Below are 21,406 nucleotides of genomic sequence, written 5' to 3'. Positions count from 1 at the left end.
CTGCATGTTAGTTAGCTCAGTACTCTACAGAGCTTTACAGAACCACTCCCAGTACATCCTGACCTCTTCCATCTTCACCATGTGGTGTTTGATAGAGAAGAATGAGAGACCAGATATTTTGAGACCAAAATGAGTTTTGCCTTTACATGTCAGTTTTTGATCTTTCATTTGTTCATCATTATCATCCCACCTTGTTAGGAAGAAATGGAGCGCTGGTTCCCATAGCTATCCAGCTGAGCGGTACGGAACTACGGTGGGCAAGAATGTTTGCTCACACCTGTGTTTCAGATCATCAGATCATCATATGCCCAGTGAAATGCTTTTTTCATCTCCTTCAGGGATTGTACTGAAAAGGAAAATACGTTTTATAAAGAAAAATAGTGTAAAAATATTGCTGTGAGTCAACTTGCATTGGCATTTGGGACCGGGACCACTGATCTAAGGTCAGTTTTTGTAGCTGTCCAACTCATATATTTTACTGTATGTGCATCTTATTACAAGTTAGATATGGACAGTGGGTCACTATACGGCTCACAGCTCAGCCCATTCTGCTGCACCTGTTTACACTAAGAGATACACCTGCTTATGTCCTACTACGTCCTATCAGGCGTCTCTCGATCAGTGTATATTATTTACTATGGACCTTGGACATAAATGTGATTGGATGTGACTCCATCTGGCTTAACTCAGCGTAAGACTGTACAGGTTAAAGTAAAACAGTAAAAATGAATAGTACAGTATCTCTAACTGACGTCGGTGACAAAAACAAAGATCCCTGTGCGCAATGTGTTAACGGTGGGAATAGAAGCACACATTCTCCATCACTGCTCTGGGCTTACACATGGAGCCTCTCTTTCATGTGGTCGGGGAGGAGAGCGGAGCGGCAATGACATCGCAGAGTCTTTTTTTAATAACATACGAAGTGTGTTTCCAGTTAGGCCAGGAAATGGCGACAGGTCACAGCCCGTAATCAGTTGTTTCCCAGGGCCGGAGGGGCCGGAGGGGCCCTTGTGACATTTTACACGCAGGGGCCCGATTGGTCCCTCTTACTTCCGAAGGGGGTGAGCTGACTGTGACTGGCAGGTGCTTAGTGGCGAGGAAGCCGCTTCATTTTACATGCGACCACGGTCCCCGAAAGTAAAGGAACATATCAGAAAAGACGAGAAACGGGAAGAAGTGGAGTATTTATGAGAAGCATATTTATGAGAGTGTTTGTCCAGTTTTAAATATTTTTCAGATGCCTTTGAGGACAGCTGTGCATAGCTACTCACAATCCGCACATCTTGAATCTGAGTTCAAAGAAAGTAGTGTATCATTCAGGTTCATTCAGGTTTATTTTTTTCCAGATTTTTTTATCTGAATGTCAGATGACTAATTTGTGTTTGCTGATAGTAAATGGTGAACTTTTGCTTATGAAGTAAACACTAAAAATACATTTTTAATTACAATAAAGAGATTTTAGAATAAGAAAAATGTTTCTGCTGGTTCTGCGATGGACCAGAATACCATCCAAGGTTGAAACTCTTCCCTGCACCTAATGATGCCAGAACTCCATCTAGGTGTTACTCCATCACACTGGCCAGGATGAGCGGCTGGAGGATGGATGGATATTTCTGGTCCCTCATTCTTCTCCATCAAACACCACATAATGGAAATGCACTGGAAGTGGTTCTGTAAAGTTCTGTGGAGTACTGAGCTAATCATCCAACTGCAAATTTTATATGTATGCAAAATACAAATGAGAATTAAGGCACTGATATTATACATATTATTAAACTTTGTGACCTGATACTTTTTATATCTGATTATTTTGTATACAATCTCATTGTGGTGGGTGTCATAATGCAAAAACATATTTGGAACAATACTTAAAACAATTTTGAAATGTAATAGTTTGTAACGTTTTGTAGTCAAACTATGTTGTTGAAGCATGTATTTAATGAAAAAAAGCAGGTTTGTGGAATTGGCTAACTACTGCAGTGCATGATGGGTATATTTTGACGCTACTTAAATTTCATCATCTGCAACTGCTGAAACTGGCATAGTCAGGCCTTAGGTGTGAATTTGGAAAGTGGGGGGGGGCATGGTCCATTTTTGCCCCAGGGCCCAGTGTACAGTTGTTCCGCCACTGGATGAATGGATTAATTATTCTACAGTCATATTTCATATTTCATGAAATTCTTTAGAAGTGAAAATACCAAAAAATGTTTTGTTGATTTAAAAAAAAAAATCAACCTTACGACATTTAATTTCTGGTGAGGACCGTTCATAAGAAATGACATTTTTGGCCATCTTCCAGCAAAACAGCACCCCCAAGAGGACAGCTGTGGCATTCAGCGCCAAATTCTGCGAGTTCAATTACCGCAGGCTTCATATAAATCCATACACATCAAAGCAATTATATCCAGCATTACCATGTCAGACAAGGAGCGCTTATAAAATTAACTATTAAAGGCTCATTGGTCCAGGTTTGCAGTTTGGTTCCATAGCTAATAATACAACAATTAGTTGGTCATCCTTGTCCTAATAGCACATCAATAATGAATGCCATCAATGCTAGCATCTGTGTCTCAGTTTCATTACAAGACAGTTGATGAGTAAATTATTATGTTCTTATGTTAATTATCCATCTAGATGAGGAGGCGAATATGTACAGTTCTGTACAACAGTCATAAGCTGCCAGAGAAAGTTGTATTTAATTTTGGTCTGTAAAAGTGTGTTAGGTTAGGTTGCCATTTCAAAACCTCTCCCAAAGTCACCCCAGTATTTACCGTGACCGCCCAATATACCCCTGTATTTGTTGACTCAACCACTAATATGCCTCATCAAATTCTTTAACTAATTAAGTTAATTAATTAAGGAGCTGGAGATGAAATTTAAGAAATACAGGGAATAGCGGAGGTGCCCCTAAGGAAAGCTTCAGGAACTGAAGTGTTCGTCAAGGCAGGCAGCAAGATATCAAGACGTTTTTAATGAACAGAAGAAATTCTTCTTACTATTTATTTTGTGCATTTGCATATATTCCATCCATCCATCCATTTTCTGAAACCGCTTGTCCTATGCAGGGTCGTGAAGGGTCCAGAGCCTATATGAGAGGCTACGGGGAAAAGGCAGGGAACAACCCAGGATGGGGCGCCAACCCATTGCAGGGATATATTCTAATGTTTCAATTTTTTTTTAAATGTACATTTACTATCCAGATAAATGCAGGCAGTCCCCAGTAAAAGAACATACTCACAACTCCTCCTTACCAACGGACCGCCATTTAGTCAGCAACACTTTACTTGAGGGGACACAAATATTTAGTGGTAACTCAGTTGCTACTGTAGTACAAATCATGAACATATATAGTCGCCACACAAGATGAAAGATGTGTCATGATTCATTAATAATGAACAAACATGAGGTCAATGTTTCACTTGCGTTATTCATTACTTCTTCTTTCAATCATTCCATAATAGTTCCTTCAGTAGTTCGCTAAAATTTACAGAATGAACAGATACAGTAACAAATAAAGCAAATATAGTAATTTATGTTTATACCTATTTGTTCATGGAAGTTGCAGGAATGCATTTATTTAGTTGAATTTTTATTATTTCTCTTCATTTAGCTCTTATGGTGACTTCATGAAAACAAAGCCCCTTTTTATGAATCCTCAATCCTTGAGCTGTCGATAATTCAACCGGGAAGCTACAGGGGGCCGTGCCCATCTTTAAGGGATCGCACTTCTCAGTTTCCATAGGCAGGTCTATGCTGGGGGTACTGGAGAGTAGGATCCGCCCATCGGTCGAACCTCGGACCCAGGAGGAACAATGCAGACTCTGTCCTGGCTGTGGAACACTGGACCAGCTCTTCACCCTCACAGAGGTACTGGAGGGTTCATGGGAGTTTGCCCAACCAGTCTACATGTGTTTTGTGGATTTGGAAAAGGCATATGATCGTGTCCCTTGGGGGGGCTTCTTCAGCAGTATGAGGTATGGGGTCCGTTGGCCATCAGATCCCTGTACAAATGGAGCGAGTTTGGTTTGCATTGCCAGCAGTAAGTTAGACTCATTGCAGTGGGTGATGCTCTGCCCCAGGGCTGCCCGTACACACTGATTCTGTTCATAACTGTTATGGATAGAATTTCTAGGCATAGCCAAGGGGTGGGAGGGGGCTTCAGGATTGTGTCTTCACGTTTTGCAGATGATATTGGCTTCAATGGGCTGTGCACTTGGCCGATTTGCAGCTCAATGTAAAGCAGCTGGGAGGAGGACCAGTCCCTCCAAGTCTGAGGTCATGGTTCTCAACCGGAAGAAGGTGGATTACCCTCTCCTGGTTGAGGATGAGTTACTGCCTCAAGCGGAGGAGTTCAAGTATCTCGGCATTTTGTTCATAAGTGAGAGATGAAGGGAGAATGAGATCGACAGACAGATTGGTGTAGCCTGGCAGTAATGTGAACGCTGTTCCGTTCTGTTTCGGTACAAAGAGTTTGCAGGTGTTACACTGCGCATACTTGAACTGTACAGCTTATAGGTCACATTAAAGGTGGGGAAAGTTTTGAAATGATTTATCGTGTCTCATTTTTCTTACATAACAAAAACCTGGCATTTTAACAGGGATATATATGTACACTTTTTATATCCACTGTATTCTACATTGATTGACAGTGCCAGTGTGTGTTGTTGGGACCAGTATTATTATCTTAAACTGAAACGAAAATGCCAAATTTATACAGATTACTAACTTTTGGACATTGCAATATTCATCTCATAAATATTTTAGACAGCACTAATCTGCTTATTGAATAGTGGGCGAAAATAATGTCCGCATAGTGCTTAAAAGCCAGCGTCCATTGTCTTAAATGGTAAATTTGATTTTCAGGAGGAATATTAATCCTTTAGATTAATCAAACAATCGGTAAAATAATCTATAGATTAATCCATAGAAAAGTCATTTCTACCAACTATTGGTTTATTGGTAGATTTAGGCATACTATACCTCGTCTTTCCAGAATAATGTTTAGTAGAGCTGTCACCATATGTTTTATTTTGTATATTTTTATTAAAAAAAAAAGATCATTTGGCTATAAAATAACTTTATTACAGCATGTTTTGGCTGGCATACTCTACTATTATTTTGCTTTCAGATAAATTGAGATACAAAACAATCATTTATTTTACATGGCAAAAATAAACTATCTGCCAGGTAATTCTCACCAAATATATTTTTAAAATGTAAAATAAAATAATAATATAAACACTTTTTCATAGAACCAATAAGAGAATGACTCATTAGAACAAATAATAATAAAAAAAATCCTGGGTAAAATCTAATTTAGATTGATCGTCTTTTGATCATGCAATACTTCAAAGAATATTTCATGACATGGAATTTATGAACTGCACAATCCACTTCCTACTATCTCTTTTGACAATGAATATTATGACTGTGCCATATGATCAGTTAGACATCTTCCAGTACAACAGCGCCCCTGAGAGGATCCCTGCTGCAAAGACGGTCACCGAGTGCCAGTTCAGCACATTCTGTAACATACCCTCCTGTGGATACACAAGAATCAGGTATAAACTTAGAAACATTTCTCGGCAGAAAATTATTCAATAACTAAACAGTAGTTTATATAGGCCAAGCTAATTTATTATTATTTATCCCATGTCAACTCCACCAGTGTCCTCTGCCTTGAGCCCTGTGCTTCTGAGGTGGCGTTCCTGACTCACTGTGGCCCTCTAGTGGATTAGATGGATTATGAATGCATGAATGTTTAAAATTTTGATATATAAAATTTTATACATATTTATACTGACGTAATTATGATGAAAATTATGGTATTGCTGTTTTCATAATAAAAATAAATTGGGTTAGACAGAAGCCAAATAGAAATGTTTTAATTTGAGAAAAAATATTTTCATTTATTTTTATATCAAGTTTTTATATGACTATATCCACTCATTTCCATAAATGCCTACCCAATGCAATGCCACATTGATCCAGAAGATTGTCCCAGGATGCACAGGGCAGAACACACAGTCAGAGACTATGGGCAATTTAAAAGCACCAATTCACCTAACATCATGTTTTTGACTGTGGAATGAAACCTCGAGTACCCAGAGGAAATCCATTCAGACACAGAGAGAACATGGAATGTCCTGGAAACTTATTGCTGTGGACATATGAATTTTCCACTGCAGGAAATGAGTGTGCATCCATGCGCTCATTAATATTTGAACCGAATGAGTGCTTGTATTAACGTGTGTCTATGGATGCAGAGTAAGTGTTTCAGTGTGTATTCCTGTAGCATGCCTTTGTCAAGCCTCTGTTTTCGGTTTTCTGAGAGTGCTGGACCCTATGGGTGGTCAGAATGGCAAACAGGGACTGCAGCCTTACCCATCCACCATGCTGCCTGATCCATAAGGAAATGTTTTCCCTGATGAACTCCAGTAGCCAGCTAATGATGTTGTGGATGATGTCGCAGTGTTTTTCTGTCAGTGCCTTAATAGAAGACAAGAACAATTATTAGAAGACTAATATTTTACAAAATATGTGCATGATATATGTAACATGTATCTTATTTTTGGAGGTATGTTCACTTCGATAGACATTATGGGTAACAATTTACGTGAAGGAACACAAATAATGTAGCAGTACAATCTTATTTAATGTATTAACCAGAAACTAAGCGTTAGTTACGTACTGATCCCATGCCATAATTAATCAATCATAATGGTTGATAATGGTTCGTATATTTCATTTAGTTACTTCATTTGTTAATGATTTGCACTTGAGTAGTACTTGTGCCTCCTTAAGTAATTAAGTGACTCACCTACATTATGTCCATCCACCATCCAATCATTTCTAAAGGTCATGTCATGTGGGGTGGCGGTAGCCAATCAAGAACAACACAGAGCACATACGCACAACTGCAGGCAATTTAAGACTCCGTATAGCACGTCTTTGGAAACCAGAGTGTCTGGAAGAGGCCCCGCTTATATAGAGTGGAAGTGAGATTGGAAGCCACAACCATGTACGTCTGAGGCGACTGCTATCCACTATGCCAAAAATTATAGAAATAGTTTAATATTATTCTTCGACAGCAGAGGGTGACTTAATTGAAAGTCTTACTTCAAATGGGCAGTGAATGAAGAGCATGTAGTACCTTGTATACAAGTTTGTACGCAAAATGAAAAAGTGCAACCACTTTGCCCCACGTTACGTCATCGGAGAAAATCTGTTTCGCCACGGTGAAGAACACATTCTTGGAAGAATCAGAATCAATGCTATTGATTAGGCTTAAAAACGGGGGAAAAAAGAGAATAAACAGAAATCTTCAGCTTGTTATGTGTAACCTACGCATGGTGTTAAATGATTTAGCTCAAAACATAAATCTTATTTTTCAGGTAAAAAACTAGGGATACACTACTGGGCAATTAATAAACCTTTTCCTTATTACAAATAAAGAGTTAATTAAATTGAAATGTATTACTCGAAAAACATTGTAAATATTGTAGATAAAACATGTTAGAATGTCTTACTTATCAAGTTTACCATCCCTGTTGAGCTCGTCGGTAATATGAATCAGACATGCCACCACTTCCTTTATTTTTGGTTCCTGTCCTTCGTTTGGTTTTCCGCCCAAATCTTCAGCAGTCAAACGCACTTCAGGGTCATCTGTGTTTACTCTCTGTATAACGTATCTAAAACAATGTGATATTTAACTTTATTGGTGTATTTAAGTGTAGGCTACTAATAACATGTTTTAGGTAATGTAAAAATTCATGTGATTACCCTCTGAAAACGACCACTCCTTGCTCCATTATTTTATCATCAACTGTGTCTGAAATGAAAGTCGTTAAACAATCGTTTTGCATAGTAAAACGTGTTCTGTCATAAAATACTACCTATAGAGACGTGCTGTCGAGCCTTTCCGCGCATATGCAGTTCCACCGTCTTGGGATTAGGGTTAGGTTTTAGGGGTTAGGGTTAGGGTTAAGGTAAGGGTTTTAAGGGTTTTGGGGGGTTGGGGTTAGGGTAAGAGTTACGGTTAGGGCTATCGATTAGCACTAAGGTAGCATTTTTCGACAAGGCAGCAAATATCGACAGAACAAAACGGACTTTTCAGTTTTTATGGATACGTAAAGTATCCCCTGCATTGTCATTAGGTATAAGCCTATTTCTTGGCGAATCGTTTTACGTACTGTATATTTAACTTTTTGCGGAGTTATGTTAGCTGAAATAACTCTTCCAGATATTGAAAAATGCACAAAAATCAAAGTAAATTATGTATGTATAATTAAGAACAATCGAAACAGTGTGATTTGACCCCTTGTAGTTCGTAAATCAGAATTTTCTTATTACCTTCCCCGCCAGTAGCTACGTCTCGGTGATACAGATCAGATCTTTCAGGAAAAGCTGCCATTGTTATTAATTGATATATCCAAAAACTCTGTAATGTGTTATTGAGGGTGTCTTAGTTTGCACAGACGAAATACTGGGTGCACAATCGGGGAATTTACTAAGCGCTTAATGAAATCCTTCCTGTAGAACTTCGCAGTATGACTGTGACGTCAGACGCTGCCCATAATGAAGCGACGCGGAACAATTTTGCCTTCGCATCGTCATCCCGACTCTTAATTCTTGTTAATCACTGCTAGTTAAGCAAGTTCGCTACAGTATCATTACGCTATTTCATTTGCTCTTGCAATTGTTTTATTATTTTAATGTTATTTTTCGAAATCGAAGTTGCAACTTTTCTGCTCTGTTCTGCTTCCACAACTCTGCCTAACTACCAAGTAGTTAGTAGGTATTACCAACCACCACCAGGTTTTAAGGATGTACGCTACAGGATTTATGATAATCTTTATTTATATAGTACTTTTCATACAAGGAATGCAGCTCAAAGTGCTTCACATATCAAAATAAAACCAGAGAATCAATTAGCACAGAGATGAATGAAATAACAGAAGGATGGAATAAATCAAAGATTTAAAGTTAAATTAAGCAAATTAGCAATAATACATAAAGTGCAAATAAAATATAAACAAGATATAAATAATGTCACACTAATATGAGTGAAAGGAAAATAAAATGAAGTATAATAAAATACTGTAAACTGGTGAAATGACAATCTAAAAAGATGTTTTCAATAGCTTTTTAAAAGTCTTAGGCCACTCCGCTTCTCTAATGCCTTCCGTCAGTGTGTTCCACAGTTCTGGAGCATAATAGCTAAAAGCTGTTACACAAAGATGTCTATGTTTCATCTTTGGAATACACAGAGGTCTAGACGTTCTCAGCGTTCTAGTGGGAGTATGAAAGCTAAGAAGGTCAGTAATGTGTGAAGGTGCCAGTCCATTTAGTTCTTTATAAGTAAGTAAAATGACCTTAAAATCTAGTGTAAAAGATACCAGTGTGATATGACCTGTTTTCTTTGTTTTTGTTAATATTCTAGCTGCCGCATTCTGAAGTACTTGTAACTTATAAGTGGTCATTTTCGGCAAAAGCGTAAAAAGGGAAATACAGTAGTCAAGGCGACTAGTGATAAAATCATGTATCGATTTTTCAGCATCATTGAGAGATATGGGGGGCAAAAACACACAGAAATGTATATATAATTAAACACAAAACAAATTCTAGCGATACCTTAATACAGTAAAATCATATAGCAAATTACTATTTCCATTACAGGATAATTCCCTACCTGGTTTTTACTCTGCTATAGAAAGTTCAGCATAAACAAGCGTGGTTAACAAAGATCGATCCTGAGCAGACTGGTGATGAATAGGATACTTTGGGAAAGATGGCTGATTAAAAAAAGGATACAGTTTTTGAGTGTGAAGGAACATTTCAATTAAATACAAGCAATGTTAAGAACGCTGAGGGAGAAAGTGGACTTTGGGTAAAAGGATTTTGGGTAACAGTGAAATAGAATTATTGCAGGGTTAAATGGGTTGATATCCTTGGCAATTTTATTGCAACGAAGCGTCAGCATTAGTAGCCCTTTGTGGAATGGAGATTATTAGCTCTGGGGAAACAGGATGATAACCTTTTGGTATCAGTGTCAGCTCCTGTCCAACCCTACCCTTTGTGTCTCTTCCCCGTTTGGCCAGCAGGTGTCGCTGGCCATCCCATCCTGTCACTCCTCTCACACCCTTGTGTCTTTTCTTCTATTTTCTTTAACTGCCATATAGCTCAGTGGGCTGAGTGTGCAGCTCAGACTCAGTCCTGCTGGTCAGGGGTGTAAGTCTGGCCAACCTCACCTCTTTATATTTATCTTTTGGATTTTGTTTTTCAGTGTTTATTTTCCATATTAGCATTCTTGCGCTTGGTTGTACTTGTGTTCTGTTCCTTTCTGATTCTGTTTGATTATCCTTGCATTTTATTCCTGCGTTTAATTCTCAGTTAATGTTTTCTATTTTTTTGCTATTTGTAAAGCTCTCTAGTTTCTGTGCCTATTAATTGTTAGTCCCACCTGTTGCCCGTTTCCTTGTGTCAATGTTTGTTGATTGGTTAATTGATTGACTTACACCTGTTCCTTGTTTGTCCTAGTTTTATGTGTATTTAAGTGCTTGCCCTGGTTTGTTCTGCAGTGTCATGGTATTAGGTTTCTGTGTTCCTGAGTTTTGCTCCCTTATTGTTAAGCAAGTTTGTTAATCTGTTTTTTTTTCTTCAAAAAAAAAAAATTCAAATGACTTTTTCACATGTTCTATGCTTTTCAATGGGCTGAAAGTGTCAGCTTCTCGTTCCCTAGAACCCAAGGCAAAGAAAGAAAGGTGTTTAAAGCTGTTTCCCATTTCTGCAACGAAGCAGAGACTGTACTATCAGCCTGAATACCATCATTGGTCAGAGAATATCACTGCTGTTTGCCTGTAATTTGCAGCTTATAGATAATTTAAAAAAAAAAAATAAAAAATGTCGACATCCAGACTCTGAATGAAAACTAGCAGTTGGCAGGTAGGAACCAGACCGTGATTTCACAGCCGTGATTTCCGTTGGTGGATTTCAGATGTCCCACCCTTGCTGACACGACTCGACAGTCTTGTTTTTCCTTCGCTGACTCTCGTTTCCACACGCTGTGCATCCCAACAGCCAAGTTATCATCTGCAGTCATTTAGTATCCATAACACGTCGGTCATTGGTTTACAATCTCTGCATTTTTCTCGGACTGAAAGCCAGAATATTGTAGGTAGTATGATGCTACACTGTGAGTGAAAAGCTGTGTATTAAGCACTAGATGATGACTGAATTATTTTATAATTGAGCTCACACATAGCCAATGGCTTACAGGTCTTTAGATTACAGGATTAAAGGCCATAAAAATACTTATACGGCACCTCAAATGACCAAATTTAAATGTTTTTACATGTTCTCAAATATGTAAATGGACTAGTAGTAATGTATGTGTGTAAATACAGCCGCACAAAAAAACGCAGAACATCATTAATACTGTGCATAAGATCACCTTCAAAATGATTCCCTTCTGAATTGACACACAGCTGCATACCATGCTGCCAACATTCAAAGCAATTTCAAATCGGCATTCTCGGCTACTGCTGGCACACCCGACCCTCAGTCTTTTCCCATCGCGTCTCGTACTTTTTCAACTTTGCCGTCGGTAACAGCTGTGCATGTACGGCCTGGTCGATCGCGTGCACCCAACAGGCACGATTTTCATCGTAAGCATCACTCAATAATCGAAGTTTCTGTCTCGGATTACTAAAGTTTATCAAGAAACTCTTAAATCGTTATTCGCCTTTGCAGACCACATTTTCCGACCGAGGGTAAGAACACGCCTATACTTGAAGATGAGTTCAGTTGCACTGAGGTAAGCGATCGAGCTGAGCCTTGTAACACCGTGACAAGTGAGAACATGTTCTGTAGGCTTCTCTCCCCCCAACACTCTTGGTTCCCGAGCTGTAGCGTTGGTGTTTTTTTTTTTTGTCCGGTGTTGTGTGAGAGTAAAAACGTTGAAGATTTAACTTTAGAACACGCACACACAGCATACTTTATGGTCGTAATACTTTAATTTCTACCCTTGTGGCTTCCTGATAGGGAGTCAAAAATCGTTGCTGAGCTAGATCCGTTTCTCACATAAACCAAAAGAACAGACAGTAATTGATCCCTATAGGCAGATGTGCCTTTTAAATAACATTATTATTGCACAGATCTTTCAGTCTACCAGGATCTTTCCTGGGTACTATATGCGTGAAAATAATTAGCACTACTGTACATACACGTGGCAGTTGAAATGCACGAAGTAACATACTGCTGGTGGTGGGTGGGGGTGGTATTTCTACCTCCCTCTTTATTTTTTGCGAAGGGTACTTCCCCCAGAATGAAACGATTTAGTGGTAAGGGAGGGTGCACACTTGTTTGGTCATCAAGGTGCGACAGATAAAAATAATAAAAAATTGGGATCATTGGTTTTCATGCTATATATTTTAATTTTGTTAGAACACTCCCAGCAGTCTGCAATTGGTACAGCAGGTGGAGCTCAATAACTTTGTCAAGAAGACAAGACGGTTTCTTCATTTACTCCCTGGCCCTTGAAAAGCTTTTTACCATTTATGCTTTTGGTAAAAAGGACCAAAAACAGACAAAAGGGACAGTGCACATAAAATAAAGTGTTTAATAGACAAAGCCAGTTTTATTTGTTTTTGAAACAAATTGAACATAAAGGCCATTTTTTGCCTTGCTCCCAGGATTACTAATGTAAATGTACTTCCATCTCATTCTATGGAGTTGGTTCTCCTGTTGTCATTTAGGCTCACATTCCAAGAACACTCTGTGTCAACAACGCCCCCCCCCCCCCCTTCTAATTGCTATTAGTCCTTGAGTGCCCTAATTCATACACACATTGTTTGGTCTGATCCATATGTGCCATCCTCTTAAGCAGTGATTCTCAACCGGTTAATTGTCGTCACCAATCTATTTTCATAGGGCCATGCATTGTGTGGTTTTCTTTTTTTTTTTTGTTAAATTCACTTCAGGGTAGATCTTTCTATGTCCCACCAGTCTGCCGCATACTTGTCTCCGCAGGCTTAAGTTTATTTGAACAAAAGCTTATTTCAGGCATATTTTCTCTTTGTCCCAAAGAAGTTCTTCTTAGTCTTTGGATTGTGCTGTTTCTTACATCGTGGCAGAGGCACAGTTATCCAGCCCAGGCAGATTCCTAAGCATCTTCTGGGCATGAACAGCTCAATAATCTGTAGGTTTCACCTTTGCAGGTTAGTATCAGCAGCGTCCTTACAGCTCATGTCATCTGGAATCTTGTCATGGCCATTTTGGGCTGTTTTTGGTCTATAATCAGTTAGCAGCCACCATCTTGCTCTGCGAAACTCAACTCTTGGCTGCTGCCAGGATCCAAACAGCAGCTCTGACTTGTGATTTTATTTTTATCTATTCTGTTGTCTACAAAATCCATAAATAGGGTGATCTGTATGAGTTAGTAAAAGTATTGATTTCTGCAGCTCCCTTTAACAAAAACCTTGCTTGAATTTACAATTACACAGTGTTTTTGGACTGTGCACTTTAAGGTCCATCCATTCATCCATCCATCCTCTACTGCTTTTCCAGGTCGGGTTGCAGTTTAATTAAGGTATTCTAGAAAAATAGGCATAAAACATTAAGGATTTCATTTTGGAATGAAAAAGCTTGATTGTAACATTATGAAATGAACCATAAACGTTCATAAATAATTTTGTTGTCAGATTGTTTTCATATTGTTTCATTAATGATCTTTCATTCAGAATATAAAGCTCATTTGTCATTTGAGCCACTTGGGGAGGACCTTGGATTTAGCTTTTTTAATATCAATATTAATATAATCCCCTGCATTCATGAATTCAAAATTGCACTCAGAAGGAAGCATGCTTTTAATTCACTACCTTTCATGCAGAAAGGCGTCTTTTGAAGTAGCAGATAAGAATCTTAAGGGCACAATGCCACAGGTGGTGTGTGGCTCTGTGGGTAGGGACTCTGTGCCTGTGATCGGAAGGTTACTGGATCAAATCCCCAGCCTGACAGAGTGATGTCACTGTTGGCACTCATGTAACTATGTAGTGAAATTATGAGTTTGAACTCCCCAACCCCCCTCCCCCACCCAAAAAAAGTTGTCCGTTCATTCCTGATCAGGCTTGTAGCCACCTAGTAAATAAGATTGAAGCCACCACCCCCCTCCCCCAAATTTAATTTCTGGCCACAGGCCTGATTATTTGGGCTTTGGGCAAGGTCTTTCACCTCAGATGCCCCAAGCCTTTATTGTACTTTCAGTGCATAGGGGTTGAACCGCCCTGTCTATGTCAGCTGGCTTTTCTGGTTTTTCTACCATTGATTCATGTCTCTCAGACTCAAAGAGCTGGGCTGACTGACTGAAACTTCCCTCTGTTATATGGCTGCTTCGTGGCTACAAGGCCTTCCCTGTGACACATTCCTACCTTGAGCCAGTTGGTATCTGGTGGAGTAAGATGACACCAGTACTCAAACTAAAGGACAAGATTGCAAATAACCTGATCCTAATGCCAATGTAAATATTTTGTACAATGAAAACATCATTTGCCACGGTCTCCAGACTACTTCAACATTAAAGCCGACTTTTCATTGTAGTTTAATGTCACTTCAAATAGATATATCCCTAAAATGTAATAAACTGATGAAGTTCACCGGTAGCCTCACTGTAACTTTTCCAGACAAGCAAAATGGTAAACAGGCCAAAAAAAGCACATACAGTAGCTAATAGCATAAACCTAAATAAAATTTTGTGGATGATTTTCCTCCAGATCTTGAATTGTCTGCTCCTTTCCTGTAATCCATGGAATGTGCCAGATAAAAATCAAAGCTCAAGATGAAGCATGCAGGCCATTGGAGCCATTTTTTTTAATTTAAAATGTCCTTAAGAAGACAGAAGAAATGTGACGGAGTGAACAAGAGCCACCCGATAACCTGTGTCTGTAATACTGTACGAGGCAGGAAGGAGCAGCATTTGTAGTGATGACAAGTAGGAAGAGTACAGTTGCTCCCTGGAGATGTGTATTATTAAATCTAAGAATAACCTTTAAGAGAGGGAGGCATAATCAGGGGATATTCTGCATACACGATTCTAAATGTCACAGTCCTTTGTTATATGACTTTACGGGATTAAAAAAAAGCAGTAACATTTTTTTTCTCCCGCTGGAGCTCTTAAGTAAATGTGGCATTCTTTTTTTCTCATAAATATATATTTTTTTGCCATAGTTTAAATCCAAATGTAGTCTTTAAGACTAACTCTCCATTTGCCTGCCAAACCTAATCTGGTAAAAGAAGGTAAATTCTGTTGATCGTGATGTATGGAGTTTAAGGCTAATGTCACACGACCACTGTGTAGGTCAGCCAAGAGAGATGATTTTTACAGAGCTTGAAATATGCTTTTTAAGAGTCATTCATTGTATTGCTGATGCATCTAACTTTTCAACCTGTGTTGTAAATGACAGTAAAGCTATTGAACATGCCAGGGTGACAAGTTTTTGAATACGTTGTTTTTTTAATTTTATTTATTACTTGTCATGAAACAAGCTGAACCGATCTGAAGCAGCATGGCATTTCGTAGGATGACACGTTGCAAACTTGTTTTTTCATAATGTCCCTCAGGCAACAGTGCTGTTCTTTTATTGGTTGTAATTGGTTGTGGTGTCTTTGGCAAGTGACTCTTACTTAAAGCTATGACTCATTACAATCAACAAGGATCTTTCACTGTCACTCCAAACAAAATTTATCTGTTGACTAGGCAAGCAAGTACTATCACGCACTTAAATATATGTGCATGTATATGAGAAGGAGGTGTGAAATCAAACAGTGAATAAATGGCTTTGGATAATGCAATCATAAGGAATTAAGACAAATCTGACAGCCGAGTTACTTGGTATGTGCGAATGTGTATCTTTGCTGAATTTTAAATTAACCTTTTGGAATTTTAATATTTATCACATGATTGTGTTTGGCTGGTTTCAATAGGAGTAGTGATAGGTGTTTTCTAACGATATTACCATACAATTGGCCACAAGCAAATCGTAATTATGGGTAGAGATTCCATACATAATAACAAGTAAACAGTTCTTCCTTTCACCTAAATCTGTCTAACGCAACAAACAGATCATTCAGCAATAAATTCTAGAAACTTGAATCATAGCTCATACTTTGAATATGGTGCTTTACTATATATTTTTTTCATTAAACGGCAAGACAATGAGCTCTCAAGCAGTTACTCTGCTATGAGACAAAACTAAGGTCAAGGAATTTATTTTCACATTTACTTTGTGGTTTGGGGAACATTTAATAAAGTGCTATCTGTTGTGTTCTGGGTATGACGTTAAACTGCATCCAGTCCTGCAAGCGGTCCTCCAACTTGCAGGGAATTTTTTGGGGGTTGGTGGCGTGATTGGCACTCTAGCCACCGTAAAACAACTCACAACTACTTGATTAAAACAAGCTAGATACTCTTCTGCTCTCTGCGGGAGTAGCTTTGCTGCAGCTGCCCGCAAGAAGGCTGTATGCACCATGAAGGGAATGGGGGAAAGCCTTTGGGAGCCCCATCCCTGGACGAGTCAAAACCATCGGAGAGCTAATAGGGTCAGGCCTGTTGGGGATCGGGGCTGGTGTGGTGCTGAGGCATCACCTGCTGCATGGCGGCACTTGGGTCCCAGTTTGAGGCGACCCATCCAGGTAGGCACGTGGAACATCTTGTCTCTCCGGCAAGAAAAAACATCTGCCTCTGCTGTCGGAGGAGCCTCGCAAACTCCGCTTTTCAGTGGCAGCATTCCCTGAGGTACGCAGACCGGAGAGTGGTCAGATCTCTGTAGGTAGGAATACCTACTTTTGGTCTGGTCGGTCTGACGGCTGCCATACTCCAGGAGTAGCTGTTGTTGTAGTGGTTCAGCTCCATCTGATGGTGTCTGATATCACTTCTTTCAACGAGCGTATCATGAGACTCAGGCTAAGGCATTCCTTGGGTGTCTTGTCTGTTGTCTCTGTATTCTCCAACCGCGGTGAGTGATGTGTCATTGAGGGAGACATTTTACTCACAACTTCGCTTGGTGGTTGATGGGTGCCAACGAGGTGGTCATGAGTAACTTCAATGCAACCACTGGCACTGACAAGGCTGGCTATGAGGATTGTGTAGATCCCCACGGGTCTGCAACTGTGGTGAAACTAGCTCCATGTTCCTTAACTTTGCAAAAAGGTCAAGGGCTGCGGGGTCGCTGGATCCTGGTTCCAGTTCCCTGAGCCACATCGTTGGACTTGGTACTCCAATCCTGGTGGTGTGGCGAAGGAGATCGATCACATCCTCGTGAGCAGACGCTAGAGGCTTCTGCAGAACTGCAGGGTTTACAGAAGTGCCCAGTTTGTGAATTCTGACCACAGACTTGTTGGTGCTACTCTGAAGATTCTGCTTGGATCCAGAAGGCTACCACTACTAGGAGAATGAGGCCAGACTCCAAGATCAAGCTGTTTCTGATGAGTTTGCACGCAGTTTGTGTGACTTGCAGCACATCTGAATCTGTTCCTCAAAGACTTGCAGTCAGGGCAGGTGATGGGATGGTCCTTACGGATGACACTGCAGTTGTGACCCACTGGGCCAGCTACTTTGAGCAGTTGTTTAACATCCTTAACAAGATCCGTGATCACTTGCTTGCCTGTCATTGAACGGAGCAGTCTGGTTTTACACCTAAGAAAGTGTAAAGCGTTCGACCGTTGAGTTGTCCTGTGGAACATTCTGAGACTTCGTGGGATCAACCCGAAACTACTGGATGTTATGGCCGGCCTGTGCACTGGTACCATGAGTGCTGTGCAGAGTGGAGGGAGAACCTCTGCATTCTACCCAGTTGATTCTGGGGTTTGCCAGGGGTGTGTTCATGCTCCTATTCTGTTCAACTCTGTTGTATGGACTGGGTGTTGGGCAGGGTTGTGGTGTCCAGTGGCTGTGGGGCGTCCATTGGTAAAGAAAGATTTACTGATCTTCATTTTGCCGATGATGCCGTGATCTTAGCAGAGTCAATGGAGGCTCTGATTGGGGTTCTTGAGAGACAGAGCGAGAAGTATGGATGTCAGGGATTTCGGGTGTCCTGGATAAAGATCAAGATCCAGGCATTTAATGACTTCTTAGGCACAGCCATCAGTAGTGTGTCTTTCTGCACGGAGAATGTTGACCTTTTCGAGAGATTTACCTACCTCGACGACGACATTCACGTCTCTGGTGACTCTTCCTATGAAGTCAGCAGACAGATTGGAAGAGCATGGGGGGTCATGAGGTCGCTGGATATCTTTGCAAGTTTTTAGAGTCCTGGTGTTCCCTGTCTTGCTGTATGGCTGTGAGACATGGATGCCATCCAGTGAGCTGAGACGAAGACTGGACTCCTTTGGTACTGTGTCTCTTTGGAGAATCCTTGGGTACTGCTGGGTTGACTTTGTGTCAAATGAGTAGTTGCTAGAGGAGTCCTAACTGAAGCACATTACCTGCATTATGAGGGGGCGTCAGTTACGGCACTACGGCCATGAGGCGCGTTTCCCTGAGGGTGATCCGGCTCGCAAGATTCTCATTGCTTAGGACCCAAGTTGCTGGGCCAGGCCAAGGGGACACCCACGTAACACCTGGCTGTGGCAGATGGATGGCCATTTCCGGAGGGTGGGACTGGACCGTGTGTCTGCCTGGGGGGTCGCTGGCCAGGATCCTGAGGAGTTTCGCTGTGTGGTGGGTGTGGCAACGCGCTGCATCATCGCATGCTCCCCAACCTGACCCTGATATCTAGTGTCATAGTTGTGCAATGAGTGGTGGCTAACATGAGTTGTGAATTGAGTTGATAAAAAATTAATGACTAATTTATGAAGAATTATTAGTGAATGTCTTTTGGGTGCATGAAAACGGCTTTTTAAAAGCTTGGATACATCAGCTAAGGCAAGGAACTGAATTGCACCGTCTCTAACCACAAAATACATTTGTTGGGCATCACAAAGTGAACAAATGGCATGTTGGCTCGATAGCACCATGGTGCAACTGCTGGAATACAATGTACTTTTGCAGATTATGGTCTGTCCCTTTCATTTCCAAACAGCTGTTAAATCTAGTACTTGTACAACATGCCCTTTATAAGATAGAGGGCACAAATAACACATGACAAATTTGGATATCCATGGATTGTTATTCTTGGTGACAGGTGTGGCTGTTCAACCAACGTCCAGCATTCCACAAAAAGCAGCCTTCCTGGGATGTTCACATACTACAATGTCTAAAGTTAAACAAAAGGATGATTTGATGAGCAAGAAGACATCCAGTTTTGTAGGCAAAATCACCTTGTCAATAATAGATGTTAGTGGTCAATGCCCAGAATCATTTCAGCTAACAGGAAGGTCACCAAATTCAAAAAAATAACAGCTCAATGTAACAGCAGTGTGCAGAATGGCTTCTCTCATGATATCCATGAAGGGGATCCAATAAAAGGGGGGGGGGGGTGCAGCCTTCAGTCTGAAAAGCCACACAGGCTGGCACAGAGATCTGACTTTGGCTTTGACCTTGACCACTCCCTACCCCTTGCTTTTATCAATCAAGCCCATCCTTTCTTTTTCTATAATATTAGCCTGAGGAAGCTGGGGAGCCAATCGACCCAACAGTCTCCATCTGCAGCCTTTCAAGGCTACAAAATATACACCCTGTACAAGTAAAGTACACCACAAGACACGCCAAGTCACACCTACTACGTAATTTTATAAGTCCATATGAAATTAAATATGGAAGTTTAACATCAACTGCACTCTGAAACAATAAATTGACTTAGGACAAATATATTGATAAATGTACAGTCATGCTACATAACGATGTTTCAGTCAACGACAGACCACATATTTAACACCGGTCCTACAAGATTATAATGCAACTGTTTTTGAATTATTCTGTAAGAATAATGTATAGAATGTTTTACTACACACTCATGTAAAGCACCTTGGGCCAACTCTGTTGTGAAAGGCGCTATATAAAAATAGATTGCATTGATGTACCTGGAGAAAAGTTGAATGACAAAGAAGCTCCATATACACGGTGCTGGAGCGGGATTCAAGCCCTCAATGTTGGACTTGAGTGGTAACAATACTACCCACTTATAGCCACCGACAGATAAACGGGATGATGTATGATGATGTGTCTTTCCTTGGTTCAGTCAATTTTAGTAGTTGCATAAAGTGATTGATTGAGTGCAAGAGACCCAGACATCAAATTAGCAGATAGCTAGGAATGCCCATGTTTTCGATGCCAACATTTTTAATGTTCTATTTGGATACCAGTCAGAGAAGGTTGTATTTGTCCTAAGGGTAAGATTGCAGAAGTAAAAGCCAGGTCCTTCCATCATAAGTCATAATTTATGAAGATTTGTTTTAGACCTGGTGACTCAGCCCAACCCCTGTTTAAAAGTACTTTGTGGTTTACTACTGATGCTTTCTCAGAAAGCAGAGAGCTTTTCCCTCTGGCTTATTTGTTAAGCAGGTGCCAAGATCACTGCAGAGGAGTCTTCCCGGATCCGTGGTGTCCTCTTGAGACGCTTCAAGGAAATCCTGGTTTTGTGTTTAGAGAAACCATTCTGTGCTGCACTATTGTGCTTGGGTGTTATTTTTGCACTTTCTGTTAACTTTAATGAGTCTGGCCATTAACCACTGACCCTGGCAACAGCAATCATACCGTATTCAAAATCGGTTAAATCGCAACACTTAGCCAATGTTGGCCTGACAGTAACAGAACCTACAGTATATCAGGGATCCAGGTTTTGTGCTTCTTACGGTCTTGCATTGGCCTTAAATACAAGCAGTAATCTGGCCACAGACTTCAGTCTTTTGAAGTTTGTAACAGCCTTGTTTGGTTGAGGCAGTTTGGCTGTGGAGCTGATTCCTTTCTTCCTGAATTCTTTGGAGGCCAATACCTTTGTGATGTCTAGGAAAAATTTATCTCTGTCGGTGAGCATTGATGTACAACCACAAAGCTCACCAGTGCAGTTTATTCATGTTTGGTTTAAGCTGTCATGTCATGTCGAGACTCTTCCCCTTAAAAACATAATTTTGCATTTTTTGAGCACTGACTCACTGTTACACAATGTTTTTTTTTTTTTTGGAAATAGTCCTAATCATTGGGCATATTTAAAGTCAATTTTCATGTGGTGTTTATGATGAATTCCCTATTCACAGTCCTGTCGTACATCAAAAACATTATTACTTCACTATTATTTACGGCAAAATTAATAATTAAATACCCTGCAGTTATGACCTGGATTACTGGTTGGAAGAATGCTAGAATACCATCAATATCAAAATTCAGCAGAATCCACCATTTATAATTACATTTATTTTATTGAGCAGATGCTTTTGTTCAATGTGAGGTCGAATGGTACATTAGAAACATACATGC

At 40.2% G+C, this 21,406-nt stretch overlaps 2 protein-coding genes across 2 annotated transcripts in view; one reads left to right on the top strand and one right to left on the bottom strand.

The window, feature by feature from the left end:
• Window positions 1-5,060: 5,060 nt before the first annotated feature.
• Window positions 5,061-8,533, bottom strand: LOC111851814 (apoptosis regulator BAX). Its single transcript, XM_023827061.2, has 6 exons — window positions 8,353-8,533; window positions 7,783-7,831; window positions 7,530-7,691; window positions 7,154-7,286; window positions 6,385-6,489; window positions 5,061-5,540 (listed from the first exon to the last, which is right to left on the bottom strand). The coding sequence occupies exons 1-6, from the start codon at window positions 8,411-8,413 to the stop codon at window positions 5,442-5,444; spliced, it is 609 nt and encodes a 202-aa protein (XP_023682829.2). The 5' UTR covers window positions 8,414-8,533; the 3' UTR covers window positions 5,061-5,441.
• Window positions 8,534-11,794: 3,261 nt separating this feature from the next.
• LOC111851921 (anoctamin-1-like) overlaps window positions 11,795-21,406 on the top strand; it is a 34,563-nt gene continuing 24,951 nt past the window's right edge. The window contains exon 1 of the mRNA XM_023827275.2: window positions 11,795-11,815. The gene's annotated coding sequence lies outside the window, so the exon portion shown is untranslated. The remainder of the gene's footprint in view (window positions 11,816-21,406) is intronic.

This window comes from Paramormyrops kingsleyae, chromosome 13 (genome assembly GCF_048594095.1).
Source record: "Paramormyrops kingsleyae isolate MSU_618 chromosome 13, PKINGS_0.4, whole genome shotgun sequence".
Taxonomy (NCBI): Eukaryota; Metazoa; Chordata; class Actinopteri; order Osteoglossiformes; family Mormyridae; genus Paramormyrops; species Paramormyrops kingsleyae.
Note: the sequence above shows the minus strand (reverse complement) of the source record. Positions and strands in the feature narration are given on the sequence as shown.